Raw genomic sequence first — 27,076 nt, 5'->3', positions numbered from 1 at the left:
AATTACTTGGGGAGACTTAATAAATTATTCCACTCTGCCTGCACATATTGAGTCAATAATCATGGAAGGGGAGTTTTAGGTGCTGGCTATAACCCCCAGTGTCCAGGGCAGGGTCAGATTGCCCGCGTTTGTCCAAGGGGGTTGAAGCACCTTCAAGGCTCCCTGGGATGGTTTCAATCTCCCTGAGCCTAGCCCCCCAAAAAACCACGCACAGTGACACATCCAGAGTGGGAGATCTTGGGATCACTCTGCATCCAACCACACCAGGATTCAAGACAGACCAGGCTGTGAGCACACAGGGAATGGCAGAGGAAGGACACAGCAGTTCAGCTGGATGGGACTGAACCCTTTATCCCCTTCTCCTCCTTATCCCCACCTTCCTTTGTGCCTGTCCCTTTCCAGCAGGATTTCTGTGCAGCCAGGAAAGATGAAAAGCCCCATTTTGGGGACCAGCCCATCCCAAACTGAGCCGAATACCTGGCCAAGGAGGAGCACTGAAAACATCAGGAAGGGCAGGATCTGCCTGAGTCAGCTCAGCCTCTCCCCTGGGCAGGGAGGGCAGCAGGGGCAGGAATGAGGGGCAGATGCTGAGCTGGAGACAGGTCCTCCTTTCTCCAGCCTGGAGCCAGAGGATCCTTCCCTACAAACACCAAAAATGCCCAGGAGCAGCACCACAGGCACTGAAATCAGGGTTCCCAGAGTATCCCACTCCACAGGACTCCCCTGGGCCCTCTGCTCACCAGGTGGCCCAGCAGGAGCTTCAGCCTTGAAAGGAGAGGCCAAATCCTCTTCCCACACATCCCATGTCACCTGCAAATCAAACCCCTTCTGCTGGAAGGACACAGTACTTGGAAAAGCTTCATCCAGCTCAGAGCAGTGTCTCCAGTGATCCTAGTGAAAAATAGGGTTTCCATGCTGCTTTTCCCAAGAATTAAAGGCAGTTTTCATCCTGAACCATCATCCTTCTGCATCTTTCTGTGGCAGAGGGATTTGGTCCCATGTCCAGCATCTAATCATGGAATTATGGAATAGTTTGGATAGAAAGAGACCTGAAAGCTCATCCCATTCCACCCCCTTCCACTAGTTCATGTTGCTCCAAGTCCTATCCTTTGACACTTCCAGGGATGGGGAGGATGTGGGACATAGGACATGGTGCTGTGCTGGAACTGGGAATCAAAAGGCATCAAGATCCATTTGGATCTGATCAGCTGGAGAGGTTTCCTGGGCCACTGTGCACTGGGAGATGCTCTTTGAGCCAAACTTGTTCCCATGGGCTGGACCTAGGTTTGGAAACTTCATTTCATGGAAGAAAATGGATGCGGGAAAAAATACGATCCTTGGATGAGAAAGGAGCAGGGATTGATACTCAGACTGGAGAGATGACCTGGGATCATGAAACATCCCACCAGGATCAGAGCAGAAACTGCCCCCAGCCTCTACTGCACTGAAGTGTCCTCATTCCACCTGCACCTGCTTCCCTCAGAGGGCTCCAGCCTTCCCCAAGCGCCCTCAGCACCACCAAGGCCGACCCCTGAGCTGATGCCTGTTGGGCTCCCATCTGTGCCTGCAGCCACAGAGCCATCAGAGAAGGGGTAATGTCACCCACCGAGCAGGAGCCACAAGCTATGGCTGCTCCCAGCTAGGAATTTGGGCTTAATCATTAAAATAAACCATCAGGATTACCCTGAGAAGTCCTGCCAAGGACCCATTGAGTGAGTGACGGGGTGTACAAATGTTTTGGGAAGGCAGACAGGGGAAAACACCCCATTCCTGGCAATATACTGTAATTCCACCTGAAGGAAAGGTCAACCCCACAGGAATAAGATCCCTTCCCTGGGAAGTCCTTCCCAAACTACAGCTGCTCCTCAGCAGATGTTTCTTGTCAGAGCACGTCCATGACAGATCCAACCTCACCTTCCCTCACCTCCTTTGGCAGGGGAATTCCAGTGTGGAGCAGAACCAGAGCAGCAAAGCAGCAGCTTTCTCACAAAATGGAAATTGGGGTGGCCAGAGAAGACCATCCCCCTTCCCAAGGATGCCACAAAACAAGGCACGGATAAGAGTTCTTCTTTCCCAAGCTGCACAGGAGAAACAGAGCCAAAGCATGAAACCATGTCTAGGGTGGGTTTGTACCTAACAGAGGTTTAAGGGTGGGACACCAGAATTCATTGAAATTCAGAGAGTTTTGGTATCTTCAGCTTTTATAGGGCTTTTGGGGAATGGGGCAGTCAAAGATGGACTTGGGCACCTGAGATCCACCTCGGGGTCCAGAGGTTTTGAGGGTCTCTGGTGCTGCCAGAGCAGATGAGTGATTAACCTCAGCACTCTTGGACCCCACTCTCAGGGGTCCCTAAACCAGACCTATCTTCCCTAAAACCCAATCTATCATTTCTAAAAACACATTTATCCTCCCTGAAACCAGACCTATCATCCATAAACTGGAGCTAACATCCCTAAAACCAGACCTATCCTCTTTAAAACATGTGAGAATTAGACCCTTCCATGTTGTGCCCATGGTGACAGAGCAGGAGCAGCTCCAGCCACACCAAGCTTAGGATACATTTTCCAGCTCCTTCTTTAGCCAATTCACACTATTTATGATTTTAAACCCTCCCGTATATATATAAAAAAAAAAAAAAAAAAATAAATAAATAATAATAATAAAAAAAAATATATATATATATATATATATATATCACTGTTTCTTCCTGCAAATTTAGGCTGGAAAGCAGCCAGGGGCTGCTCTGTGTGCCAAGTCCCTGTACAGCGCTGTGCCTGGAGCAATCCTTCCCAAGCCCGGCACCTCCAATTCCTTTCCTCACCTTTTAAGGATGAGGGAAGCAGCTGCTGAGGCCCGGAATTACCTGGGAGAATTTGGTTTTGCTGCGAGGGCCTGAGTCCTCCTCACACAAACAAGCTCTTGAAGAAAGGAGGGAACAGACAGAGGAGTGAAAAAAAAAAACAAAAAAAACCCAACAGGTTGATCTGGATTTCCATCAAGGGTTCCACCCTCCTCCGTTTAATGAACATCGCAGAACAGGTGCTTGGAATTCATTACCAGCCCACGAGCCCAGGAGACGGGAATTGCACCGGCCCAGCTCCACTGCTCTCCCTCTCTCGGAGGCAGCAGCAGCCACAAACCTCCAGCCCTTTTCTCCCTCTGCCTTTCCCTCCCGGAGCCGCAGCCCGGGCATGACCAACCCCTGCTCTGCCTTCTCCAGCGGCTCGCTGTGCTCCGGGGAGGTGTCGGGGAGGATGAGCCGCGGCAGAGCCGCCCCGAGCCCGTCCCCGGAGCGCCGCAGCCCCGACGGCGGCGCCAGCGACGGCCGCGGCTCCCCGGGCAGCCTCCGCTGCCTGTCCCGCTCGCCCTTCTCCGGGGACGGGAGGCTCCCGGGCCCCGTGCGCCTGGACATCGACACCGACTTCCAGGCCGTGCGGCAGCAGGAGAAGGAGGACATCAAAGTGCTCAACAACCAGTTCGTGACCCTGATCGAGAAGGTAGGGACAGCTCCTGGCTGGGGGTGGGCAGGGGGCGCAGGCACTGCCCGGGCTTTCGGGGACCCACCGGGGCCTGCAGCCACGCCCAGCGAGGCTGGGAACATCCTGCTAATTACCCAATTAGTTATTCCTTCCGAGCTCTCTGTCGAGCGAGGGTTAAGGAGCATCCCTGGGGGAGATGCGTGCGGGGGCTGTGCCCGTCACCCGGGGAGCTCCTGGGGCACCATGGACGGGAGTGACCATGGACAGGAGTGACCATGGACAGGAGTGACCAAGCAGCCACGGGCAGTGACGCCGATTATGGTGACAGCTCCAATTCCAGCGCTAAAGAGAGCTGGAAACTCTTCCCTGGAAATTCATCCCCACCTCCACGTTGGCAGCACAGAGGGCCAGGGGGACCCCCCACCCACTGCCTCTGAGCTTCTGCGGAGAGGGGCCAAGAAAGTGTTGCTTTCATCTCTGCAGAGACAGGAGAAACAGAAGTTTCTCCAAAGGAAAACAACTCCCAGGCAGGCAGGTTCCTGCAGAGCCCTGCTCCATAAACAGATGTAATCTCTGGGATTGCTTCATGCAGCTGTCCCTGCCAACCTCCAGCAGTCTGGGATTGATTAATTTTAACTCTCTGAGGACTTGAATTCACACTGGGAAGGAGAAGGTCATGGGAACATTTCCAATGGATCTCTCCAAGGGGACAGTAGTGACAAGTCACATCTGGCAGTGCCAGCAGGGCCCTGGCTCTTATGGATGGGCACAGCCTCCTCCTATGAGCCTTTCCAAGAGCGTGGCATTGGGAATTTGGAGAACACCTGATGTGGGGAACACCCACACAGTGGCAGCTGGAATTGGGACTGTCCAGGTGGAGAGGCTGGGGTTTGCTGGGCCCCTCAGAGCAGGGATAGGAGTAGGGGAAAGGGACAAAACCCCATGTGCCTGAGCCAGGCCCTGACACCAGGGAGGGAAGAACTGAGAGTTCCAGGTTTCCCAACAAACCAAACCAAACAACCTCCTGATCCACAGGGACACCCCCTGGGCTGGGGACTCAGGGACACAAACAGCCCCTGGGCTGAGGTCTCTGACTGCAGCTCCTGAGCTCTTTTGAAGGCTTCAAGAGCTGCATCAAGTGGCAACTTCAGGCACTTGCCCCAGGCCCTCATTCCAGAGGAAGGGAAGGACACTTCCCTGTTAAAGAGAGCTTGGCTTTTTAATCAGGGATTCAGGTGATCTCAATCCCTAGCAGGTGATTCCAGGGATAATTGACCACACAGCTACAGGAGTTTGGTGCTGGTGGTTTTCCAGCTGTTCCAGATCTGTTGGCATTTATTCTCCAGATGGAAAAGAAGACAGGGAAAAGCCAAGCCCTGGAGCCCCTGTCTGAGGCCCTGCCTTTATCCCAAGAGCCCAGAGGGGATAGGACTGTGAGGACCAAACTTTGGCTACTTCTGTGTTCAGGCATGAAATTCCAGGGAATGGGGCCAAATCTGGGTGATCCCTCTGCAAAGTTCCTGCTGAAAGGCTCTGCAAGGGAGGATTTCCACTGAGGAGGAGTTTGCAGGAGTCATGGAATCGTGGAACGGTCTCAGGAGGGAGAGACCTTAAAGATCATCCAGTTCCAAGCAGATGTTAGAAGCCAAGATGGAACAGTTCAGCCCAGTGTTGGTTTGCAAACAGGAATGTGAGGGGGGATAAAAAGGAGCAGCTGAGGATTAGAAAGGAGGTCAGGAATTAATTAAAGGTCAAAGATGGACTTGGAACAACAGCCAGCACAACCCATTCCCATTCAAGAAAGGATGAGGCACTGGAATGGTTTTGCTTTGCTTGGCTGCTCCCTCTGTTCAGACAAGAAGGATTTGGAGAAAGATGGTGCCACATCTGAGTTGGCAGCTGGAATTCTGCCTCTCCTTTGGACCCCAGGCCAAGGCTGGCGGTCTGATGGCTCCTGCCCCCAGTGCTCCCAGTGCCCCCAGTGCCCCAGGCACGGCATTGGCCCTGAGTCATCTCAGGATGCAACAGCAGAAACTTGGAGGTAACTCTGGCATCTCCAGCCAAAACGTGACTGGGGTTGCTCCCAGAGGTAGCAATTAGCTAATTAATTGGAGTTGGCCAAGAGCTTTGAAGACGAGAACTGTTAAACTTGGAGCATTACTGGTGAGATTGGGAATATTGGGAAAGAGGAGCAGGTTCCTCAAAGGCGGGCGGTGGAAGGGCAGCGTTGTCCTCTCAGAGCCAGCACAGGATGCTCACCTGGAGTCTGTAATTATCTGGGATGTTCTCCAGAGCTTTGTCTGAGCTGCTCTGGAATAAACCTGATTCATTCCCTGAACGTCTCCATACTGTAATTCCTCGCAGTCCAGAGGGTTCCCTCACTTTGTGCTCTCTGGGGTAGGAAATCTGCCCTTTGCTGACCCTGGACATCCTTGTGTGCCCTGGGGTGGATACGCCAGGTTGAGTCCATGTTGAGTCCAACATGGTGAGTTTCACCATGTTGGACTTAACACCTGGATCTGGTGATCCTGGAGGTGTTCCCAGGAGTCATGTGCAAAGGGGACAGAACTGACCAATCTTACTGTCAGTGACTCCTTTATCCTGATGTCACTGTGTTTATCCCAATGTGAACATGTTTATTCCAATGTCACCGTGTTTATTCCACTGTCACTGTGTTTATTTTGAGGTCATCGTGTTCTATTGAGAAATGAATTAGTAGGTAACTTGTAAAACTCCTAAAAGTCCCTTAAAAGAGGGACGTGACCCTGCCCATGTCAGGGGGTGCACCTGGCTGATCTTTAAAGTCCCTTCCAATCCAAACCATTCCATGATTCCATAACCCTCCATCCTCAGGCCTAATTTTGAACCGATTTCTCATTCTTCCCTGGATATCTGTTGATTGTAGCAGCTCCTCTGAAGGTCTCCAACACCTCCTGCCCTGCCATGCTTTGATTATGGCTCTCAGTGCCACTGATACCTCTGAAACCTCTCCCGTAGGTCCAGAGCTTGGAGCAGCAGAACAAGATCCTGACGACCAGGTGGAACTTCCTGAAGGACCAGGACAATTCCCACTCTGACTCGGACATCAAGGCCATCTATGAGCAGTACATGAGCAAAATGAACCAGGAGATGAAGGCGCTCAACTACGAGCAGGAAAACCTGGAGTCTGAGCTGGCAAAGGTCCTGAGCACCATGGACACCTTCCGGAGCAAGTAGGTATCTCTGTCCATATCCACCCCTATCCATACCCAGGGGAATCCAGCTGGGGCACAGGGAGGGATTGATTTCACTCAGCCAGCCTGAGATTCCCAGGAAAATATTCCTACTTTGGTGTGCATAGAAGTGTGGATTTGAGGATTTAGGATTACAACATCTTCCTGGTTAACGAGAGATGAAAGGAAAGCCGTGATAATGAAATTCCAAGGAGAGAAGGGTCTGAGGAGCCTCTGCTGGAGAACAGCTCAGGGAATGGCATTGCTGGAATGGGAGCCAAGAAAAGAGGGGAATGTTTATTCTCCACAAAATTATCTCAAACCAGAACTTTGTCCCCAAAGTGATTTCTGGCTGCTCAGTACAAAACAAAACACTCCTGGCTACATGGTGGGAATTGTGGGGTGTTGTGGGCAGGACCAAGGAGTTGGATTTGATGATCCCTGTGGGTGTCTTCCAACTCAGGATATTCATCATCACAGAATGGGTTAGGAGGGATCTTTAGTATCATCCAGTGCCACCTTTGCCATGGGCAGGGACACCTTCCACTCCAAGCCCTGTTCAACCTTGGACACTTCCAGGGATGGGGCAGCCATTCCAGAAATCCATGGGAAATCCATTCCAGAGCCTTACCACCCTCACAGCCAGGAATTCCTTCCCAATATCCCACCTATCCCCGCCCTCTGGTAGTGGGAAGCCATTCCCCCTTGTCCTCTCCCTCCATCCCTTATCCCAAGTTCCTCTTCAGCTCCCCTGGAGTCCCTTTAGACACTGGAAGGGGCTCCAAGTTCTTCCTGGAGCTTTTTCCTCTCTGGGCTCACAGACACCCATTGCACCCCTGCCATGGGCAGGGACACCTCCCACTGTCCCAGGCTGCTCCAAGTCCTGTCCAACCTGGCCTTGGACACTTCCAGGGATGGGGAAGCCACAGGGAAATCTATTCCAGGCCCTCACCACTTTCACAGGGAGGATTTCCTGCATAAAGAAGGAATATTCTATTCCATGATTATGGGATCTCTTCCTTTCCCCCTTCACCCAAAGCATTTTTGCCAAACTGCTTTGACCAAAAGGTCAAAATTGTGCCCCAAATGGTCCTGACCAAGAATAGGGAGATAGCCAAAGGTCAGGGGAGGTGCAACTGCCTCTTATCTCTGGGGAGCTCCTCTTATCTCTGGAGAACTCTGAGATGTGCAGTTAAGAGAGAGCAGCTGGGCCATGCCCGGTCATGGAGCAGACAGTGCCTCCGTCATTATGGGGCTCATTTGCATCCCACAGGAGAATCCCAGATGAGCTCCTTTCCCTCCCAATGACACCCAGCACCTTCCCAGAGCTCTGGAGGCTCCTGTGGGGATTTGGGCTGTGCAGAGTCTGTCCAACCCAAAGTGGTGCTGAGGGACTGGCAGGGCAGAAATCCCTGCTGGCATCCAAACCCACTCCTGGGATGAGGCACAAACGATCCGTGCTCTCTCTGAGGAGTTCAGCCCAAGAATTCTCCAGCTCCTTAAGCCCTGCACCAGGTGGCTGCAAATTAGGGAAGGGCTGATAGCTCCTTCTAAGAGAGACACAGCAGTGAAATGCCTTAATCAGCTTAGAGCAGGTTGGAATCATGGAATCCCTTAGAAATGCCCTTAGAGGTCATCAGGCCCAACCATCAACCCCCCACCACTGTGGTCACTACTGACCCCAAGTCCCCATGTGTCACATACACACAGTTTTGGACACTTCCAGGGGTGGGGACTCCCTGGGCAGCTGGACAACCCTTTCCACAGAAATTTTTCTGAATATTCAACTTAAACCTCCTCTGGTGGAGCTTAAAGGCATTTTTCCCTTGCTCCCTGGGAATGGATCCTAAATCCCACCTAGCTGCCCCCTCCTGTCCAGGAGTTGTGGAAAGGCAGAAGGTCCCCCCAGAACCTCCTCTTCTCCAGGCTCAGTCCCCCCAGGTCCCTCAGGAGTTCTCCAGATCCTTCCCTCATACTCCAGCCCTTCCCCAGCTTCACTGCCATCTCTGGACTCACTCCAGCCCCTCAGGGTCTTTCTTGTTGTGAGGTACTCAAACCCCAGGATTCCAGGGCCCTCAGCAGTGCCAAGGACAGGGAATGTTGTGAGGAATTTGACAGGAATAAGAACCAGTAATTTGATTCTTCACCTTACACTGAAATTGCGCTCCTGGAGTCCTTCAGGTGACACTCAGCTGCCTAAAATGTCCTAAATTCCTCATGGGAGGTGCCTGCCTGCTCTTTATTTGGATAGTGTAAAGGTTAGGACCTGCCATCCCTGTCTGGAGCACCTGGCCCTCCCTGCACTCCCCTGAGGAAGCAGAATCACAGACTGCTTTGGGTGGGAAAGGACCCTGCCATGTGCAGGGACACCTTCCACTATCCCAGGGTGTCCCAAGCCCTTGGACACTTCCAGAGATGGGGCAGCCACAGTCTGTGCTCAGATCTGCACTCAGAAATTGCTTCAGGAATTCCCAGCTCTCAGCACTTGAGGCTTTTCTAACCTAATTTCTTAGGGATGAAGGTGCTCCCAGGAACAGGCTGCCCGAGAGCTCTCCCCATTGGATTTCTTGTGACTTTTCCAGTAACTTGGACAATGGGATATGGCACAATTGGGATGCTTCCATCCCTCAGAAGTGATTCACAGGGGGAGAATTCCCAGGCCCCATCCAGCTCTGGCCCAGCCCAGGGGCATTTCTGCAACAAATCTCTGTACAAACCAGGCAAATCTGGGAGATTTCTTTTTCCCACAGGATTCTGGGGGGGGAAAAATGAAGAACCAGTTGGATTTCCCACTGGAGTGATGCCCTCAGCCAGACTGTGGCATTTGGGATGAAACATGCCATGGGCACAGGAACATCCCAAGTCCTCCGGGATGGGAAATGTGCCTGGGGGAGTCCCCCCAGAAGGCTCTGAATTAACCAGGGACTGCTCCCCAAACCCACCTGGAAGGGACTCACTGGAACACTGCCACCCTCTCCTCAAATGATGCTGCCATGGCTCCCAGAGGGAGGGATGGATGGAGAGGGGACAGGCACATCCAGGAGGGTGGCACTAAGCCTGTCTGAGATCCGGCTCCCTGGATTTTGCTCTGAGAAGGAGCCGGGGGCGAGCAGACACCATCTCAAGTGTGCTAAATGCAGGAAGGGCTGGATTTGCCCTCCTGCAGTGCCCCGGGATTATCTCCCGGGAGATAAACGCTGGGATGTGCCTGTGGAATGCTCCAGCCCCGGCTGAGTCACAGTCCTGGGAGCGTGGCAGGAGCGCGTTGGGCCGGCTGGGCCGGCTGTGCTCCAGGAGCAGGGACAGACCGGGGACACTGGGACAGACTGGGGACACTGGGACAGACTGGGGACACTGGGACAGACTGGGGACACTGGGACACACAGGCTGAGCTGTGAGGAGCAGCAAGCAGGGCTGGAGACAGGCATTCAGCTTGGTCCTGGCAGAACCGGGCTGTCAGTGTCCCTGGTGGGCTGTCAGTGTCCCTCTCGGGCTGTCAGTGTCCCTGCCGGGCTGTCAGTGTCCCTGCCGGGCTGTCAGTGTCCCTCTCGGGCTGTCAGTGTCCCTGATGGGCTGTCAGTGTCCCTGATGGGCTGTCAGTGTCCCTCTCGGGCTGTCAGTGTCCCTGCCGGGCTATCAGTGTCCCTCTCGGGCTGTCAGTGTCCCTCTCGGGCTGTCAGTGTCCCTGCCGGGCTGTCAGTGTCCCTCTCGGGCTGTCAGTGTCCCTCTCTGGCTGTCAGTGTCCCTGCCGGGCTGTCAGTGTCCCTGCCGGGCTGTCAGTGTCCCTGCCGGGCTGTCAGTGTCCCTGCCGGGCTGTCAGTGTCCCTCTCGGGCTGTCAGTGTCCCTGATGGGCTGTCAGTGTCCCTCTCGGGCTGTCAGTGTCCCTGATGGGCTGTCAGTGTCCCTGCCGGGCTGTCAGTGTCCCTGCCGGGCTGTCAGTGTCCCTCTCGGGCTGTCAGTGTCCCTGATGGGCTGTCAGTGTCCCTGCCGGGCTGTCAGTGTCCCTGATGGGCTGTCAGTGTCCCTGATGGGCTGTCAGTGTCCCTCTCGGGCTGTCAGTGTCCCTGATGGGCTGTCAGTGTCCCTGCCGGGCTGTCAGTGTCCCTCTCGGGCTGTCAGTGTCCCTGATGGGCTGTCAGTGTCCCTCTCGGGCTGTCAGTGTCCCTGATGGGCTGTCAGTGTCCCTGCCGGGCTGTCAGTGTCCCTCTCGGGCTGTCAGTGTCCCTGATGGGCTGTCAGTGTCCCTCTCGGGCTGACATTTGGGGTAAGGAGCACAGACCAAACAGGTAAATCCCATCAGCTGCTGCTGCCCAGCGTTGGAAAAGCAGGGAAGAAAAGGGCGAGTTCAGCACCAAGGGAGACAGGAGGAACCCTAGGAGTGCCTAAAGCTGTGAGTGTCACACACTCCCTGCCTTCACAGTCTCCTTGGTGAAGGAGCTGCAGCTCCAGGGAGCTGCTTTGGATTCCAGGTCAGCTCCTGAGCACAGATTCCCCCTTTTCCAACATCTGCTCCCCTTCTCCAGGCACAGCTCCCCATTTCCACACTTTGTACACAGCAGGGAAGGCTCCCAAAAACCTTCTGACTGGATGCATCAGACCCCAAACATCGGCACACAGCCGCATTCCTGGTGTTCCTACCCTCAGTCTGTTGGGAGATCCCATTTTTCCTCATTCCCAAAGGTGTCAGCCTCCCCCAGGTGCATTTGGTGCTGTGTCCAAGCAGCACTGAAAGGATGAGTTCACAGCCTGGAAACGGGAGTCACTTTGGAGGCCCTTCCACCAAGAAAGTCCCTGAGGGGCTGGAGCGAGTCCAGAGTTTGGAATGGAGCTGGAGAAGGGCTGGAGCACCAGGGAAAGGTCTGGAGAACTCCTGAGGGAGCTGGGGGGCTCAGCCTGGAGAGAAGGAGGCTCAGGAGGGGCTTTCTGGATCTGCACAACTGCCTGACAGGAGGGGACAGCCAGGGGGTCAGGCTTTGCTGCCTGGGAACAGGACAAGGGGAAATGGCCTCAAGCTCTGCCAGGGAAGGTTTGGTTGGATATTGGGAAAAATTCCTCACTGGAAGGGTGTCCAGGCAGTGGCACAGCTGCTCAGGGCAGGGGTGGAGTCACCAAAGCTGTGTGGATGCGGCACAAGGGGACATGGTCAGAGCTTCCCCTGGCAGTGCTGGGGGAACAGTTGGACTCGATGCTTTCCAAGGGCTTTTCCAACCTTAATGATTCCCTGAATCCATGGAATGTCATGTGCCCCTTAGGCCAAGTCTGAGGAATGACAGAAGAGCAGGGGAGCCAAGACCTCCCTGAGAGCTCAGCCTGCTCTGACCCATCACTCCCAAACGTGTCCAGCTGCTGTGGGAGGCACTGACCCCCATCCCATCCTTCTCCTCTCTGACCAAGCACTGCTGGGCCCAGAATGGACCCTGAGGCTTTTCTGGTCGGGTCCCTGGGATTTGGGATCACCACACCCAGGAGCTTACAAGGGCTGGTGTATTCCCTAATTCCCACTCATATCCATTTGCCCCTGGACTGAGGCTTTGCTCCCTGGCCCTGCCTTATCCCATCTGGATTTGAACACCTGTGGGGCTCGCTCCTCAAAGGGACACTTAGGACTCCACCCCATCGTGGTTTCATTCCCTTCCGTTCCACAGGCAGTTTTCCATTAATTCTTTTGCATGTGTGCCTTCACAAATCACCTGGGCTGGGTTGTGACACCAGTCCAGAATTTTCACAAGCCAAAGATTTCTTTGGGAAGACTCTGCCCCTGGAAGTGAAACTTCAAGGAAACCTGAGCAGAACAGAAAAGGTTTGGGGTGAAAATTGAGGAGTTTGGGCAGAGCCCAATTCCCCTATCCCTTTGTGAAGAACCTGAGGCTGCACAGCCCCCAAATGAAATCCCAATTAAGGCTCCCTCCTCTCTGCTCTGGGATTCTTCATCCCAGAAGTGCTCCTGGTGTTCCAGGGCAGCTGGAATGTGGCAGCTTCTCACTCCTGCCCACGATGCCTGAAGGAGGGGGGACATTGCAGGAAAAGCAGAAAGTTTGGATACTTTGGGAGTCTCGAGACAACCTTGAGAGTCCCTGAGTTTCCCTGTGGTTGATCCCATGCTTCGGGCACTCCACAGGTACGAGGATGAAATTCGTCTCTGCAGCGGGATGGAATTCACCTTCATGGAGCTGAAAAAGGTCAGCAAGACGGGAAGTTTCCAACTGGATTGGCTCTACCCAGCCCTGCACAGTCAGGGAAGAGCCTGGAAATGGTCCAGGCTCAACTGGTTTGGGATAACAAGGTCTGGAGGAGGACAGGGAGGGGATGAGTCCAAATTCCACAGGAGGATGAGTCTGGAATGGCTCCTGAAAAATCCCCTGGCAGCACCTGGGGCCTGGAGCATCCCCATCCCTGCATCCTGGGATTTCCCTGGCCTGAGGGGTCCAAACCCTTCCCAGGCTGCCCTCTCCTCCCTGTGTTCCCTCCAGGTGCCATTAGGGTTGGGAAAGGCTGGAAGTGATAAAGGATTTGCTTTGTTCCCTGTGGAGGGGCCACGCCCTGGGCAAACCCCGGGCAAAGCTCGAACTCTGGCAGGAGCCAGTGAGAATCAGCTGGAACTGGAATTTTATATCAAAACCCCCAATTTGGGGGCAGGATAAATGTGTTGGGAGAAAGGGAATGTTCCCCACAAATATCCATCCTGGCTAATTCCATGTTTTCCTTGGCACACTCCCCAGCCAGGAAAGACATTCCTGGACACTTCCTTGTTCCAAGTTTTCAATAAGTGGAGCCTTTTGTGGGGAACAAAAGCTGTGTGGGGATGGCCTAGCCCTGCCTGGCCCAGTGGATCCTCCCACCAACAAATCCCACAAAACAAAGGGAAAAAGTCCTCAAAGATCCTCAAAGGAGCCTTCCCACCTGAAGAGCAGTTCCAAACGTCCCTGTTAATAAATCCGGGAGTGGGTTGGGTAGGAAGGAGCTCATCCCGTTCCACCCCTCCATGGGCAGGGACACCTTCCCTGTCCTGGGTGCTCCAAGCCCCATCCAACGTGTCCTGGAACATTCCCAGGGATGGAGCAAGCAGGGCACTCCCTGGGGAGGGGGAGCAGTGGGAATGACATGCTGTAAATCCTGTTAGGGACTGAAGAATCTCTTTCCATCTGTGCAGGATCTGGATGTGAGCACCTTGCACCGAACAGAACTGGAGGTGAAGCTCAAAGGGCTCCAGGAGCTGCTGGAGCTGAAGAAAACCATCTATGAGCAGGTGGGAACACAGCTGGAGAGGGCTGGGATGCTGTGGGAAACATGGCATTTTGGGGATCCTGGATTTCCACACACATGGAAGCTTGGCCAGGGTGTCACAGCCATCCCTTGGCTTAGGCAGGGCCTGAGGAGTTGATCCCTCCCCTAAAAACAACGTTGGAATTGGGCCAGGACTTCTTTCTTCTCCTTCCTTCTGCCCCAGAGCCTCTGTGGGGCCTGGGGTACCCCCAGAACAGCTGAGAATTCCAGCCTCATCCCAAACTGGCTGTTGGGGCTCAGCTCCTGCCCCCAGGGATGGGGCTTGCCCCAGACCTCAGCCCAGGTGAGCCAAATGTTCAGACTCCAGGAAGAACCCCAAAACCAGGACACCTGGAGAACCTGGGTGCTCTGAAACACAGTTCAGCCTCCTCCTTTCCCAGGAAAATGAGGGGTCCCCAGTCAGGAACGATTCCAGCCAGGGGGGAAGGGCCTCCATCAGAACTGATCACAGGCACTGACTCAGGGCCTGGAAAATGTCACCCAGCAGGATCAGCAGTGTGGGAGCACTCAGGATTTATCTAAATTCCAGCAATGCAAACAATTACAATGCCTGATGGAGGAATATGAACATTCCTTGTGGGAAACTGAGGCATGGAAAGGCCAGAGCTGCCTCCAAGCACAACTGCCCAGGGAGCCTGATCTGCTCTAAAATGAGATTATTCCTTAAGTAAGGCAATTTTAGCCCAGTTTTTTTGGAAATCAGGCCCTGCTCCTGGATCTCCAGCTGATTTCCCATGGGTCCCACAAAAAGCTGTGGTTTTTAACCCCCAATTCATGTAACAATGGCATCCCCAACCTCTCCTGTCTCACCTACTCTGTGGATTTGATGGCATTAGGCACATTCCCAGGGGGAGGGAAAATGAGGAAAACTTTGCTTGTTGGGATGAATCAGGAGAAAATCCCATCCTGATTTCTCATTAACAAATGACCAGTTTGGGGGTTTTATTCACCAAATGATCCGATACTCCAAATAAACACAAATTTTCTCACCTGCTCCAAGATTAACAAACTCACAGATTAAACACCAGTGGGATAAAGTATCCCAGTCATCCTGCTTTTGGGGGATATTTCTGTTTTATCCCTGAGCCATGGAGCCCTTTGTGAGACCAGCCAGGAAGGGAAGGGAAGAAAGGAACACAATTCTTGCTCCAAAGGGAGCTGAGCACAATGGGAAGAATGGAAAGGGAGGAAGAGAAGGAATTCCTGGTGCAAGGCAGGAACTGTGCCTGAGATAAGGGAGCAGCCACTTTGGAGCAAGCCTGGATCCAAACCTGGATCCAGGGGCCCTTCCAGGCTCAGGGCAGGGAATTCTCCACTCTGGGCTGTTTTCTCCAGCTGTGACTTACCCAGAGCAAATATCCCAGTGGGTGATCCCAGGGGTGTTCCTGTCTCCCCCGTGCTGACATTCCCAGGATAGAGGAGTGGAGAAACTGCCAGCTGTGGCTGTGTCCAGGGAAAGCTCCTGGTTCCCTGAGGAGCTGTAAATCAGCCTCTGGCAGCCCAAAGAGCAGCCACAGCCTCGCTGGATACCACAGCAGAGCTTGGAAAGGGCATTTTCCAGCCTCCCCAGGCTGTGGAACGATCCTGCCTTTGTTTTCCCAAAACTCACATCTGTCATGGATATTGATGGGTATTGGGCCATGGATGAATATTGATCTCCAGCTCTGCTCCTGGGGAACAGCTGACTGGACAGGAGGGAGCACCAGGGGAGGTTTAGGTTGGATATTAGGGAAAATTCCTCCCTGGAAAGGGTTGTCTTGGCCCTGGCATAGCTGCCCAGAGCAAGGGTGGAGTCCCCGTCACTGGAAGTGCCTGAGGAATGTGTGGCTGTGCCACTTGGAGACACAGTCAGGGGTGGCCTTGGCACTACTGAGAAACAGTTGGAATCTGGAGATCCTACGAGATTTTCAGCCTTAAGGATCCCAGGATTCTCCCTACTCCTGGAGTAGTCCAAAGGCACTATTTTGTCAGATTTTTACCAGATTGTATCCAAAGATCCTAAAACCCAACTTAACCTGAGTCTGGATTTTATGGAACAAATAATACCAGATCCCCAGCTCCAGAGAGTGAAAACTTAGGAATTCTCCCCATCTCCACATGGAAGCTGTTCTGCCAAGCACAGCCCACCTGGAGGGTCCAGCCTTCTCTGACTACTGGGAATCTTGGATATGACCAGATACAGGGAAATTCTTCCCTGTGAGGGTGGGCAGGCCCTGGAATGGATTTCCCAGAGGAGCTGGGGCTGCCCCATCCCTGGAATTGTCCAAGGCCATGCTGGATGAGGATTGGAGCAGCCAGGGACAGTGGGAGGTGTCCCTGCCCATGGCAGGGGTGGAATGGGATGATCTTTGAGGTTCCTTCCCACCCAAACCATTCCGTGACTTTCCAGCTCCGTGTTCTTTTTCCTGTTGTCCCTTGGCTCTGCAGGAACTGGAGGAGCTGCTGACGGAAATCAAGGACATTTCTGTGGTGCTGGGAATCGACAGCTGCTCCCGGCCAGACCTGGGCAGGATTGTGGAGGACGTCAGGGCCCAGTATGAATTCCTGGCCCTGCGGAGCTGGGAAGAGGCTGAGGCCCTCACCCGGAGGAAGGTACCAGATCCCTGCTCCATGCCAGGAGAGACAGGGAAAGGACAGGAGGGATTGGCCTGGAAACAGCTGGATCAGCAGGATGGGAGGGATGGGCTGGCCCTGGGAATGGAGGGAGAGACTGAGCACTATTCCAGATCAGCTCTGGACAATAAATCCAGAGTTCTGTTACTCTGGGCTTTCCACACTGGAGGAACCCAGGACATCTGCCAGTGGAGATGGAAATGTCCTTCCAGCTCTCCAAACAGCAAGAATGTGACTGAACCCAGGAGCCAGATAAGCCTAGCACAGCCACAGCCAGAGAGGGTGGGAATGAGCCCCAAATCTTTCCCCAAGTAATCCAGGTGATCCCAGGGCACCCCTGCCCCTCTCCCCGCAGCTCACCGACAGCAGCTCCCAGTCTGGCTCCTTTGGGGGGCACCTCCTCGACAGCCGTCGGGAAATCGCAGATCTGAACATCCAGATCCAGAAACTCCGGTCCTGCATCGTGTCCCAGAAGAGCCAGGTGTGTCCTGGGGTGGGATAATGGGACAGATGTGTCCTGGGGGGAACAACTGGATGGGTGTATGCTGGGGTGGGAATAACGGGACAGGTGAGGAATTCCCTCCCCCAAGCCCCCTCAGCTCCCTTTCCCACACTCCAGTGCCTGTACCTGGAGGAACACATCCGTGAGGCTGGCGAGCAGGGGGAGGGGACCCTCAGGGACGCCAAGGCCAAGGTGGCCGGGCTGGAGGAGGCCCTGCAGCGCAGCCGGGAGCACATGGCTCACCTGGTCCGGGAGTACCAGGAGCTCATGAACATCAAACTGGCCCTGGATGTGGAGATCCTCACCTACAGGAAGCTCATGGAAGGGGAGGAGAACAGGTGAGCCAGGATTCCTCCATCTCAGGTGGGGAAGGGATGCACCAGGATACCTGGGGGGATGGAGACGTCATAGAATCATGGAATGCTTTGGGATGGTCCACCCAGTCCCACCCCCTGCCACAGGTAGGGTCACCTTCCACAGGCAGCAGGGACACCTCCCAAAGCTCAGCTTGCCCAAATCCCGAGTCAGGTACTGAAGGTTTGGTCAAAGAAGGAACAAATCCTGGTGGTTCCCAGCAGTTCGATCCCATTTCTTGCTCCCAAGTCTTCCTCAGACTCCCCAGGCTGAGATTCCAGACCTTCTCCAGGTGCTTCACCCAGGGGCTGTTGAAGCCCTTCCTGGTCCAACCACACCCTTGGTCCTACCACTATCCCAACTCCCCCAGGCCAAATTCCACCCAGCCCTTCGCACCCTTTGCTCTGGGAGAGCTGAAGCCATGTGCTCACACTGTGTCCTTCCCTTCCCAGCATGGAGCAGCCCATTCCCACTGTCATCAGCGCTGTCCACTCCTGCCCGAAGCCCCGTAAGTGCTTTGATCCCTCCAATCCAGGAAATCAGGGAATGGATGGAAGGGGTTTAACCTTCCCCCTTCTCCCAGTTTCTGCCAGCACCCTGCGGAATTCACGGCTGTTTGCCCGGGGCTCAGGGGACACGGAGCCAAGCGGAGGCAGCACCAGGAGAGCCCAGGACGTGCTGGGGATTCCAGACACCGGGACCCAGCCCAAGCTCAGCTCCGAAGCCCCCGAGGAATGTTCGTAGAATGGGATGAACACGGATCCAAGGCACCTGGGAAGCTCTTCCTCCTGAACTCCAGCCCACATCCAAGGGATGAAGGATGAGGATCCTGTCCAGGCTGTCCCCTGTCTTCCCACCATTGCAGTTCACAGCTCCATTCCCAGTTACAGCAGGAACCAGCCCAGGACTTTAGGGACTCTCCCATTCCCTTCACCTTCCTCTCCAGGGCTCCCTTCCCAGGGGATTTGCAGTCACCCCTTGGAATGTGCCCAGCAGGAGGGAAATGTCCCTACCCCAGTTTTAGCAGCTGCCATTGGTCCCTTTACTGGTGTTGCCAAACCTTTTCCCTGCTCCAAGGGTGATCCCCAATGGGGCTTCCAAGGAAAACACCATCCAGGTTTCCACACTGGGGAGAGAGAGGAAAACAATGCCAGGGATGGATTTGTCACCTGGATTGACAGATCTGGTGACACACTGGGGGACCCTTGGCCACCTCAGGGCATTTCTCTCCCTTTGGGGGGGCCCTCATTCCATTCCATTCCAACCTCTTGATTTCCATAAGCCCTTCCTATCCTCCCTCTCTCCAGGCTCCACACAGCAATTCCAGCTCCTAAGATTGGGGTATTGGTTCCTATTTAACTGCACTGGGAACATCCTGGTTTGGGTTGGGAGGGACCTCAAAGCTCATCCCATTCCCACCCCGGCCATGGGGTGGATATCCCAGGTTGCTCCAAGTCCTGTCCAGCCTGGCCTTGGACACTTCCAGCGATCCAGGGACAGCCACAGCTGCTCTGGGAAATCCATTCCAGGGCCTCATCACCTGCAAAGGGAAGAATTTCCTTCCTAAAATCAAATCCAAATCTTCCCTCTTTCAGCCTAAGGCTGGAGATCTCCCTTGCCTTTGTATTTATTGACCTCAGCTTGTACCTGACCCGGCTGCCCCTATTGGCCAATCCCAATCCTGATGCTCCAGACTCCTGGAGCCAGCCCTGGAAGTGCCATGTGGCCGGAGGTGGGGGATGCTGTGGCCTTGGCACAGCCATCCCTGCAGCCTCTTTCCAACCTCACCCTGAATCCTGCAGTATTCCTGACTCCAGTTGCTGCCACTCATCACCCCCCTCCAAAATTCCCAGATTCTGGGTCCCCATTCCCACATCCCCACAGGAAAGGAAGCACAGCTCTGGCTCACGGGGTTTGGCTGTTACAATAAAGTTCTGTTACTCAGAACCCATCCTGTCCTTGGTTTTCTCCTAGCTTCCCACCACTGGCACCTGGAGCAACAGCAGGACTCACCTGGGGGCTGTGGCTGAGTTCTGGCAGCCAGGCAAGGCTGGAATTGCTTCCTTGGGACTGACTTGGGCACATCCCTGGGATGAAGAACACGGGGCCAGAGGGGCAGACACGGTGCGGGATGCAAGGCCTTGGGGACCAATTTTGGGAATGAGGGGAACAACTCAGCACTGCTCAGCTTCCCCTTCCCAAACTCCTCCTGCCCCTCTGCAAAGGGGAATTCCTGCACACCTGGGCACCCAATTTCCCTGCAGCCCCTCATTCCAGAGGAGTCCTTCTGGTGCTCCTTTATCCCCAGAGGGACTTCCCTGGGACATCCAAAGCAGACCAGGTTCCCTGGGGTGATGGAGGACCCAAATCTGGGAGCAGCTTTGCTGTTTACTGCTCACCTGGGAGACACTCTGCCTTTCCATGGTCAGCTTCCCCATCCCAAACTCCTCCTGCTCCTCTCCAAAGGGGAATTCCTGCACACCTGGGCCAGGTTCATCCTGGGCACCTGCATTTCCCTGCAGCCCTTCATTCCAGAGGTGCCCTTTTGGATCACAGATGCTCCCTGTTCCCCTGGGGAACTTCCCTGGGAGATCCAAAGCAGCCCAGGGCCCCCAAGGTGCTGGAGGACCAAAATTTGGGAGCAGCTCTCCAGGCCCAGGGCAGGGGATGGGAGACAGAGGATGGGAAGGACATTCCAGAGCAGAGGAGAGTTAAATCCAGTTTGCTGGCAGGATGGGGAAGAGGGGGCTCTGAGCAGTTCCCAGTTGCTCCCAGTTGGGCAGGGTTAGTGCAGGGCTGTCTCTGGAGCCAGGAGCCCACAGTGCCCTTGGGAAAAGCCCTTCCCAGGCTAAGGAACAAAGCGGGGTCTGTGCTCAGAGCAGCCCCATTCCCAGGACAGGAGCAGGAACAGGGCTCCTGTTGTCCAGGATAAGGCTGGAATGGGAGCCCAAACTGGGGGATCTGGAGGCTGGGGGGCTCAGCTGAGACTTTCCCACTGCTTTTCCTCCCTGACATTGGATTTTGGGGATAGTTTTGCTGTTTCTGAGCCTTCAGCAGCCATGAAATTGGGAGAGATCCCTGAGGCCACAGCAAGGGATTAAAGGTCTGAGACCTGGGATTTTTGTCACATTCCTGGACTCAGGTCTCCATTCTGGGACACAGGAGGGACAGACCCAACCCAGCATTCCCCTGTCCCACTGCTCCCAGCCTCAATTCCCACTGACCAGTTCCCAAGGGCACCAGGGAATGGGTCCATCCAGCAGAATTCCTGCCCCCTTTAACGGGAGCTGAGCTCTGCCTGGGATGATCCATGGCTTTGGGACACACATCCTGCCCCCTCCACCATCCCTCCCTCATCAGGGCCCAGCCTCTTCCTCAGGGCAAATTCCTGTTGCTGTTATTATCCCAGAGTCACAACCAGCCCAAATTCCAGCTGTAATTTCCCCAGGGAATTGCTGCAGGTTCCAGGCAGCACCATCAGCAATCCCTATCCCAGCCCTTAAAAAAAAGTCCTGGCTGCACCCCCCCTGTTGTCTAGATCAGTGCTGTCAATACAGAATAATATACACTAAAAAAGGATTTTCCTTTGTTTAGGGATAGAATGTGGAAAAATGGGGGAAACAGAGAAGGATGCAGCGGTGAAAGGCAGTCCCAGAAAGTGCCAGGATCATCACAAACCTGTTTTTGGCTCAAAATGCCACAAAATCCTACCTGGCTGATTCCTAAACATTCATAAGAACTCAAAGGATCCTGAATTTGGGCGGGGGGGAGGCTGATGGAAAAGTTCAGGTTTTATGGAAAAAGGGATGGTTGTGTGATGGTTAGAATCTGCTGGGGGGGCTTGAGGCATCACTGACCTTCACAGATCCATGTAAAAAATGGATCAGGGGCTAAGGATTGCTGGGAAAACCAGGGTTAGGGAGGGTAATTAACTAATAAAAGGGAATAAATTGCATAATTAACAGCATTCCCCTGTTTATGGCTCAATAATGGTGTTTTATGGCTGATTCCAGTGATCCCCTTCAATCAGTAACCCCAGGGCACGTCCCCCATGGGGATTTGGGAGCTGCTGAGGGGGTCTGTGGGGTCAGGGGATATTTATCCCTCTTATCTGCCAGGCCACTCAGGAATCCACAGCCTCCTCCAGGCGACGCCGTATCAGCTCCAGCCGCTCCCAAGGATGATCCCATCCTGCCTGGCGCCTCTCCAGGACCGGACACGTCGAAAGTCCTGGAGGTCTCGGACGTGACACATCCCGGGGCAGATCCCGGAGTTCTGGAAACGGGGCCTGCGGGGATTTCGGGAAGAGCAGCAGGGAATCGGTCCCGGCTGCACAGGACCGGAGCCAGGAGCACGGAGGGAAGCGGCTCCCGGAGCGCATCCCAGGATCGGCACACCTGGAGCTGCTGGGAACGGGCTCCGGGCTCCCCCTGCCGGGCAGGTGGTGCTGCTGCAGCGCCTCACCAAATCCCCAACAATTCCCGGCTCATATGCACAGGCCCAGCCGGCAGAGAAAGGGAAACAGCTCCCACGGAGGGGATCCCAAAGGGATCCTGCTGCCCAGAGCAGCTGTGGCTGCCCCATCCCTGGCCAGGTTGGATGGGGTTTGGAGCACCCTGGGATGATGGGACCTGCCCACTGGATGGGCTTTAAGGTCTCTTCCCACCTGAACCATTCCGTGATTCTATGATCATAAAAAAGGGTGTTTCTCATCCAGCCAGAACTCCCATCCAGGTGGGAATGACTCCTGGGATCCAGCCTGGCTGTTCCATTGCTCCCAGATTCATTCCCCCCTGCTTCCTCCAGAGCCCACACACACCTAGAATCACTCTGGGAAGGTGGAACAGCTCCCAAGGAGAGGAACTCATCCCTTCACACCTGGACCAGCAATGAATCTGTCACCTTCCGCTCCCTGGGGTCAAGTGCCAGCAGTCTCTGTGTGCTTGTGCTGCCAGTCCCTCTGAAATATCCCTGGATCCTTTCTGACACCACTTCTTTATCCTCTAAGGGCCAAATCCTCCAGGAACACACCCAAAACATCTTTATCAGGGGATCAACCCTTTTCCCATCTGGAATCTCAACTCTCAGCCCCTCTGCTCCCCAGGAAACAGCTGCAGGTGGGAACATTCCTGGCTCTTCCACCTCTCCTTCCTTCCCAGTGGATTTAGGGATGCACCCAGGCCTTTTCCCAGACCATGGAGCCTGGAGAAATCTGGCACCAGCCGAGTTCCTGCTCAGCACCAGTGAGGAGCCAAAATCCCCCAGTGTGTGCCATGGGGTTAAATGTGTGGGAAGGGAGATGGAAATATCCTGGAATGGGGAACTGATGGCCTGGGGCTCCCACTCCAGTTCCAAATCCAGTTTAATCCACCCATCCCAGTTCTCCCACAGAAACTCCCCAGTTCCAGCCAACGCCTGGAGTGACTCCAGTGGAGCAGAAGGAGGAAGATGGATGCTCCAGGCCCTCTCCTGGCCTGGCACAATCATTTGCAGGGATGTAAGTGGCTCATCCCAAGAAAGAAGCCATTGGGGAAAAAGAATTCCCCCACTTTGGGAAAAAGACAAGGGTTGGATTTCCCTTTCCTGCACCATCCTAGGCCAAACCTTGCCTCAGTTTCCCAGTTTTTTCACCTGCAGCCTCAGGCAGGATGGAATTCAGGGGAGATAATTTCATTTTCCTAATGAAATGCCCCAGGATAGAGTAGGGAAGGGTTCAGCAGGGATTTGTCCCTGTCCCTCTCCCCAGGCTCGAGGGGATCTCCAGCCCCACCCTGGGTGCCCCAACTCCCCGGGCTGGCTGCAAACAAATCCCTGGATTGTGTCCAGGGAGGGGAGGGAGAGAGATCAGCCCAGCCCGGCCCGGGGGAGCGGCCAGAGCCGCTCTGTGCCCGTATAAGGCCAGGTTTGGCTCTCCCGGCCCAATCCGGGCAGGAATGGGAACACCTAAGCCCGGCCCCGCCCGGGGGAGCTGAGCCTGCCCAGGTGAGCAGAGCTCGCCCTGCAGGGCCGGGGGGGCCGCGGCTCCTCCTCACCTGGCACGGAACGGGAGTTGTGTCCGCTGGGAATTCCGCCCTGGGAATGGTGGCCGGCTCAGCTTTAAGGCACCTTTTCCTCCCTCATTCCCAGCCTTTCTCCACACGGGAGGTGGAACAGTTCTGCCTGTGTCCTGCGGCCATCCCGGTGCTGGGATTCACCCCCCTGATCCCAGCTGGGATCCCGATGCATCCTCTCTGTGCGCGGCTGGGATTTGGGTTCACCCCACTAAACCCTCCTGGGGCTGGGATTCAGCCCCTGTGCCCGACTGGGATCGGGATTCAGCCCCTGTGCCCGACTGGGATCGGGATTCAGCCCCTGTGCCCGACTGGGATCGGGATTCAGCCCCTGTGCCCGACTGGGATCGGGATTCTCGTCCCCGGTGTCCCCAGCCCCGCTCGGTGTGATCTCGGCAGGGTCCGGGGAGCTCTGGGACTGGGAGCCCCGGCAGCACCGGGATGTGCCAGCACCGCCTGCTGCCGGCCCCGGGGCTCCCGGTCCTGGCACCGGGCTCCGGTGACCCTGTGCGAGAAGGGGGCTTGGACCGGGAGATCTCCCGAGGTCCCTTCCAACCCCGGCTGTTCTGGGATCTCACCTGGATCCCAGCCCCAAGGTTGCCCCTGGACCAGTGAAAGGCAGCCCAGAGGTGCCACCAGGCCGGAGGGTCCCCGAAGCGGCGGCACAGCCGGGCGCTGTCCCTGCCAGCCCCGGAATTCGGGAGAAAGCAGAATTCCCTTGTTGTGCTGCCAGGGCCGGGCCCTGCCCGCAGCTCGGAGGGAGCGGTGCCAGCCCGGCCCCGGGGCTGGGAGTGCCCCGTGTGCCACCTCCGGGCCGGGGGAACCGCGCAGCAGCAGCTGCCGCTGCCCCGGGCCCGTCCTGCCCCAATTCCTGCCCCAGTTCCAACCAGGGAAGCACGAGCTCCACCTGGGACACGGAGAGAATTTGGGGTTTGCCCGAATTTACACCTGCACAGACCCCTCTGCCCAGGGTGGGGCAGGAACGGGGGGAGCAGTCGGGCCTTGGACACTTCCAGGAACCATTTCCAGCTGCCCCCCGTGCTCCCCCTCGGCACTGGGGGGTTGGAGGGGTAGCACTGGCACTGGCTGAGCTCCTTCTCCAGGGCCCTCCCTTCCCACATATCCAAACCTGCTCCCCAGGTCCCAGCCTAAGTCCTGGTTCCTGAAGTGAGGACCTCAGGGAATCCCAGCTGCTCTCCCGGTACAAACCAACAACAGAAAACCCTCAAAAACTGGGACCCCCAACCCAGACTAAACCAGGGGAAATGAATCCAGATATCTGGATCACAAGACACTCAAGCTCAGCTGGAGAAAAGAAGGCTCAGGGGGACCTTTTCCCTCTCACAACTCCCTGACAGGAGGGTGGGGGTTTGGGATCTGCTGCCAGGGAACAACTGAAAACGGCCTCAAGTTGTATCATGGAAGATTTAAGTTGGATTTAGGAAAAAATTCCTCACTGAAAGGGTTTTAAAGCACTGAAAGGGGCAGTCCCCATCCCTGGAAGCGTCCAGAAACGTGTCTGTGGCACCTGGGGACACAGCTGGGGTGACAGGGGGTGGTGCTGGGGTGATGGTTGGACCTGATGCTCTCTGAGGGCTTTTCCAACCTGAGCAATTCCATGGTTTGTGGACAACAGCAACCAGAGGTAGTTCCTGGGGTTTAGAGTTGGGCTCAGCTTATGCTCCCTGCTCCCTTCAGGCACTAAACATCATCCCAGAACTTCCTCTCCAGGATCAACGGGAGCCTGTGGGGTTGGAGGAAGTGGAAGGAGCCCAGATCACAGCACGAGTTCCCCCTCGGGACATGGGGATGGCTTGGGCCATCCTGGAATCTTGGGTCTGGGTTGAGGGACCTCAAAGCTCATCCCATTCCAAACCCCTGCTGTGGGCAGGGACACCTCCCACTGTCCCAGGCTGCTGGAAGTCCTGTCCAACCTGGCCTTAGACAATTCCAGAGATCCAGGGGCATCCTCTGGGAAATCCATTCCAGGGCCTCCCACCCTCAGAGGGAAGGACTCCTTCCCAATATCCCATCTATCCCTGTCCTCTTGCACTGGGAAGCCATTCCCTGTGTCCTGGCACTCCAGGCCGTGTCCCAAGTCCCTCTCCAGCTCTCCTGGAGCCATTTTGGGCACTGGGAAGGGCTGCAAGGTGTCTCCAGAGCCTTCCCTTCTCCAGGCTCTGCTCCCTCTCAGTCCCACAGATCTCTCTGATGCTCAAATTCACCAGGAACTCTCCAAACCTCAGGGAGTCAGGATCCACAGAGGGATCTGGGGCAGTGCCCTGTGTCCATGGAGGGACCTGGGGGAGGCAAGGCTGTGCCTGTGTCCATTGAGGGACACAGAGGGAGCAGAGAAGCCCCAGCTCAGCAGGGAAAGGAGCTCAGAGGGGCTGCTCCTGGCACAGCCCCTGGAACCCTGCCAGGAATTCACAGTGGGAACAGAGCTCAGCCGCTCCTGCCAGGACCTGCCGTGTTTGTGAGGCTCCGGGCACACCCAGAAATTCAGGGCTTCGGAAAAACACCCTCAGCACCTGGGCAGGGGGAGGGAGAGGAGGAACCACTTCAGAGCTGAGGAATCCCAGGGTGACTCAGGCTCTGACGAAGGAAGCAAACAGGGCTGGGAATGGTGGGAAGAGGGTTGGGCAGCCCTGAAGGGGATCCAGGGGGCCAAGCAGCCCCTCTGTCCCCTTGTGCCCAGGGAGACTTGGGCCATAAGAGTTCATGGAATGTTTTCAGCTGCAGCAAAGCTGCTCCAAGCACTTCCCAACTTCCCAACAGCCACCGTTACCTGTGTCAGAACCAGCTCCAGGGGTCCCAAAATCTCCTTTGTCCCAGCACTTCTCAGGCTGGTGAAATCCCAGTACAGCACCGAGTGGCCCCCTGCCCACAGAGAGGCAATTCAGCCTTGAAAAAAAGGGGATATAAAACACCTGGAGCTTCATTTCCAGTCATTCCATGGAGCCAAAGGGAACTGTCACTTCCTCTGGGCAGAAGGGCAGAAGAGATGAAGATCCCACCACTGACATAAGACTTGGAGCCTTTGGGGATTTGGAATTGCAAGGAGAGGAGTAAAACAGCCCCAGTTCAATACCTCAGCTGCAGATCCACTCTGGATTTACACCCCTGTGCCCTCCACAATGGGTAAATCCAGCATTCCCTGGGTAATTCACCAGAATGACCAATCTGCACCAGAGTTCATCCTCCAACATTCCCAGTGCTGGCACCAGTCTAAGTCCTGGTTCCTGAAGTCAGGACCTCAGGGAATCCCAGCTGCTCTCCCAGTACAAACCAACAACAAAAAACCCTCAAAAACTGGGACCCTGAACCCAGACTAAACCAGGGGAAATGAATCCAGACATCTGGATCACAAGACTCTCAAAAAATCCCAGAGTTCACCAAGCCTTGGATTTGCCATGGGGAATCTGAAATTCAGGAGCATAAGACGTTTCCCCTCTTCAGAGCTCCCACCGAGTCCCACCCAGCTCTGTCCGAGTTCCCCCAGCCTGCTTTTGGAGAGCACCAGCAGAGCCTCTGGATGAAGGGCTGGATTCCCTCCATCCCTGCTCCTGGCAGTTCCCAA

The 27,076-nt window shown here is 55.2% G+C and overlaps 1 protein-coding gene across 2 annotated transcripts; it reads left to right on the top strand.

The window, feature by feature from the left end:
• The first annotated feature begins 3,009 nt into the window (after positions 1-3,009).
• Positions 3,010-19,393, top strand: KRT80 (keratin 80). 2 transcript variants are annotated; one of them, XM_023943268.2, is made up of 9 exons: positions 3,010-3,498; positions 6,478-6,692; positions 12,812-12,872; positions 13,844-13,939; positions 16,405-16,569; positions 16,946-17,071; positions 17,210-17,430; positions 17,899-17,954; positions 18,030-19,393. In XM_023943268.2, exons 1-9 carry the CDS (start codon positions 3,193-3,195, stop codon positions 18,188-18,190), a joined length of 1,407 nt encoding a protein of 468 aa, XP_023799036.2. In that variant the 5' UTR covers positions 3,010-3,192; the 3' UTR covers positions 18,191-19,393. The 2 variants fall into 2 exon arrangements, with proteins under 2 accessions (XP_023799036.2, XP_086726656.1); XM_086870530.1 differs by lacking the exon at positions 3,010-3,498 and adding an exon at positions 3,642-4,913.
• Positions 19,394-27,076: the final 7,683 nt, after the last annotated feature.

The sequence above is a fragment of the Cyanistes caeruleus genome, chromosome 32 (assembly GCF_971803275.1).
Source record: "Cyanistes caeruleus chromosome 32, bCyaCae1.hap1.1, whole genome shotgun sequence".
Lineage (NCBI taxonomy): Eukaryota > Metazoa > Chordata > Aves > Passeriformes > Paridae > Cyanistes > Cyanistes caeruleus.
This window is presented reverse-complemented; position numbering and strand designations above follow the sequence as displayed.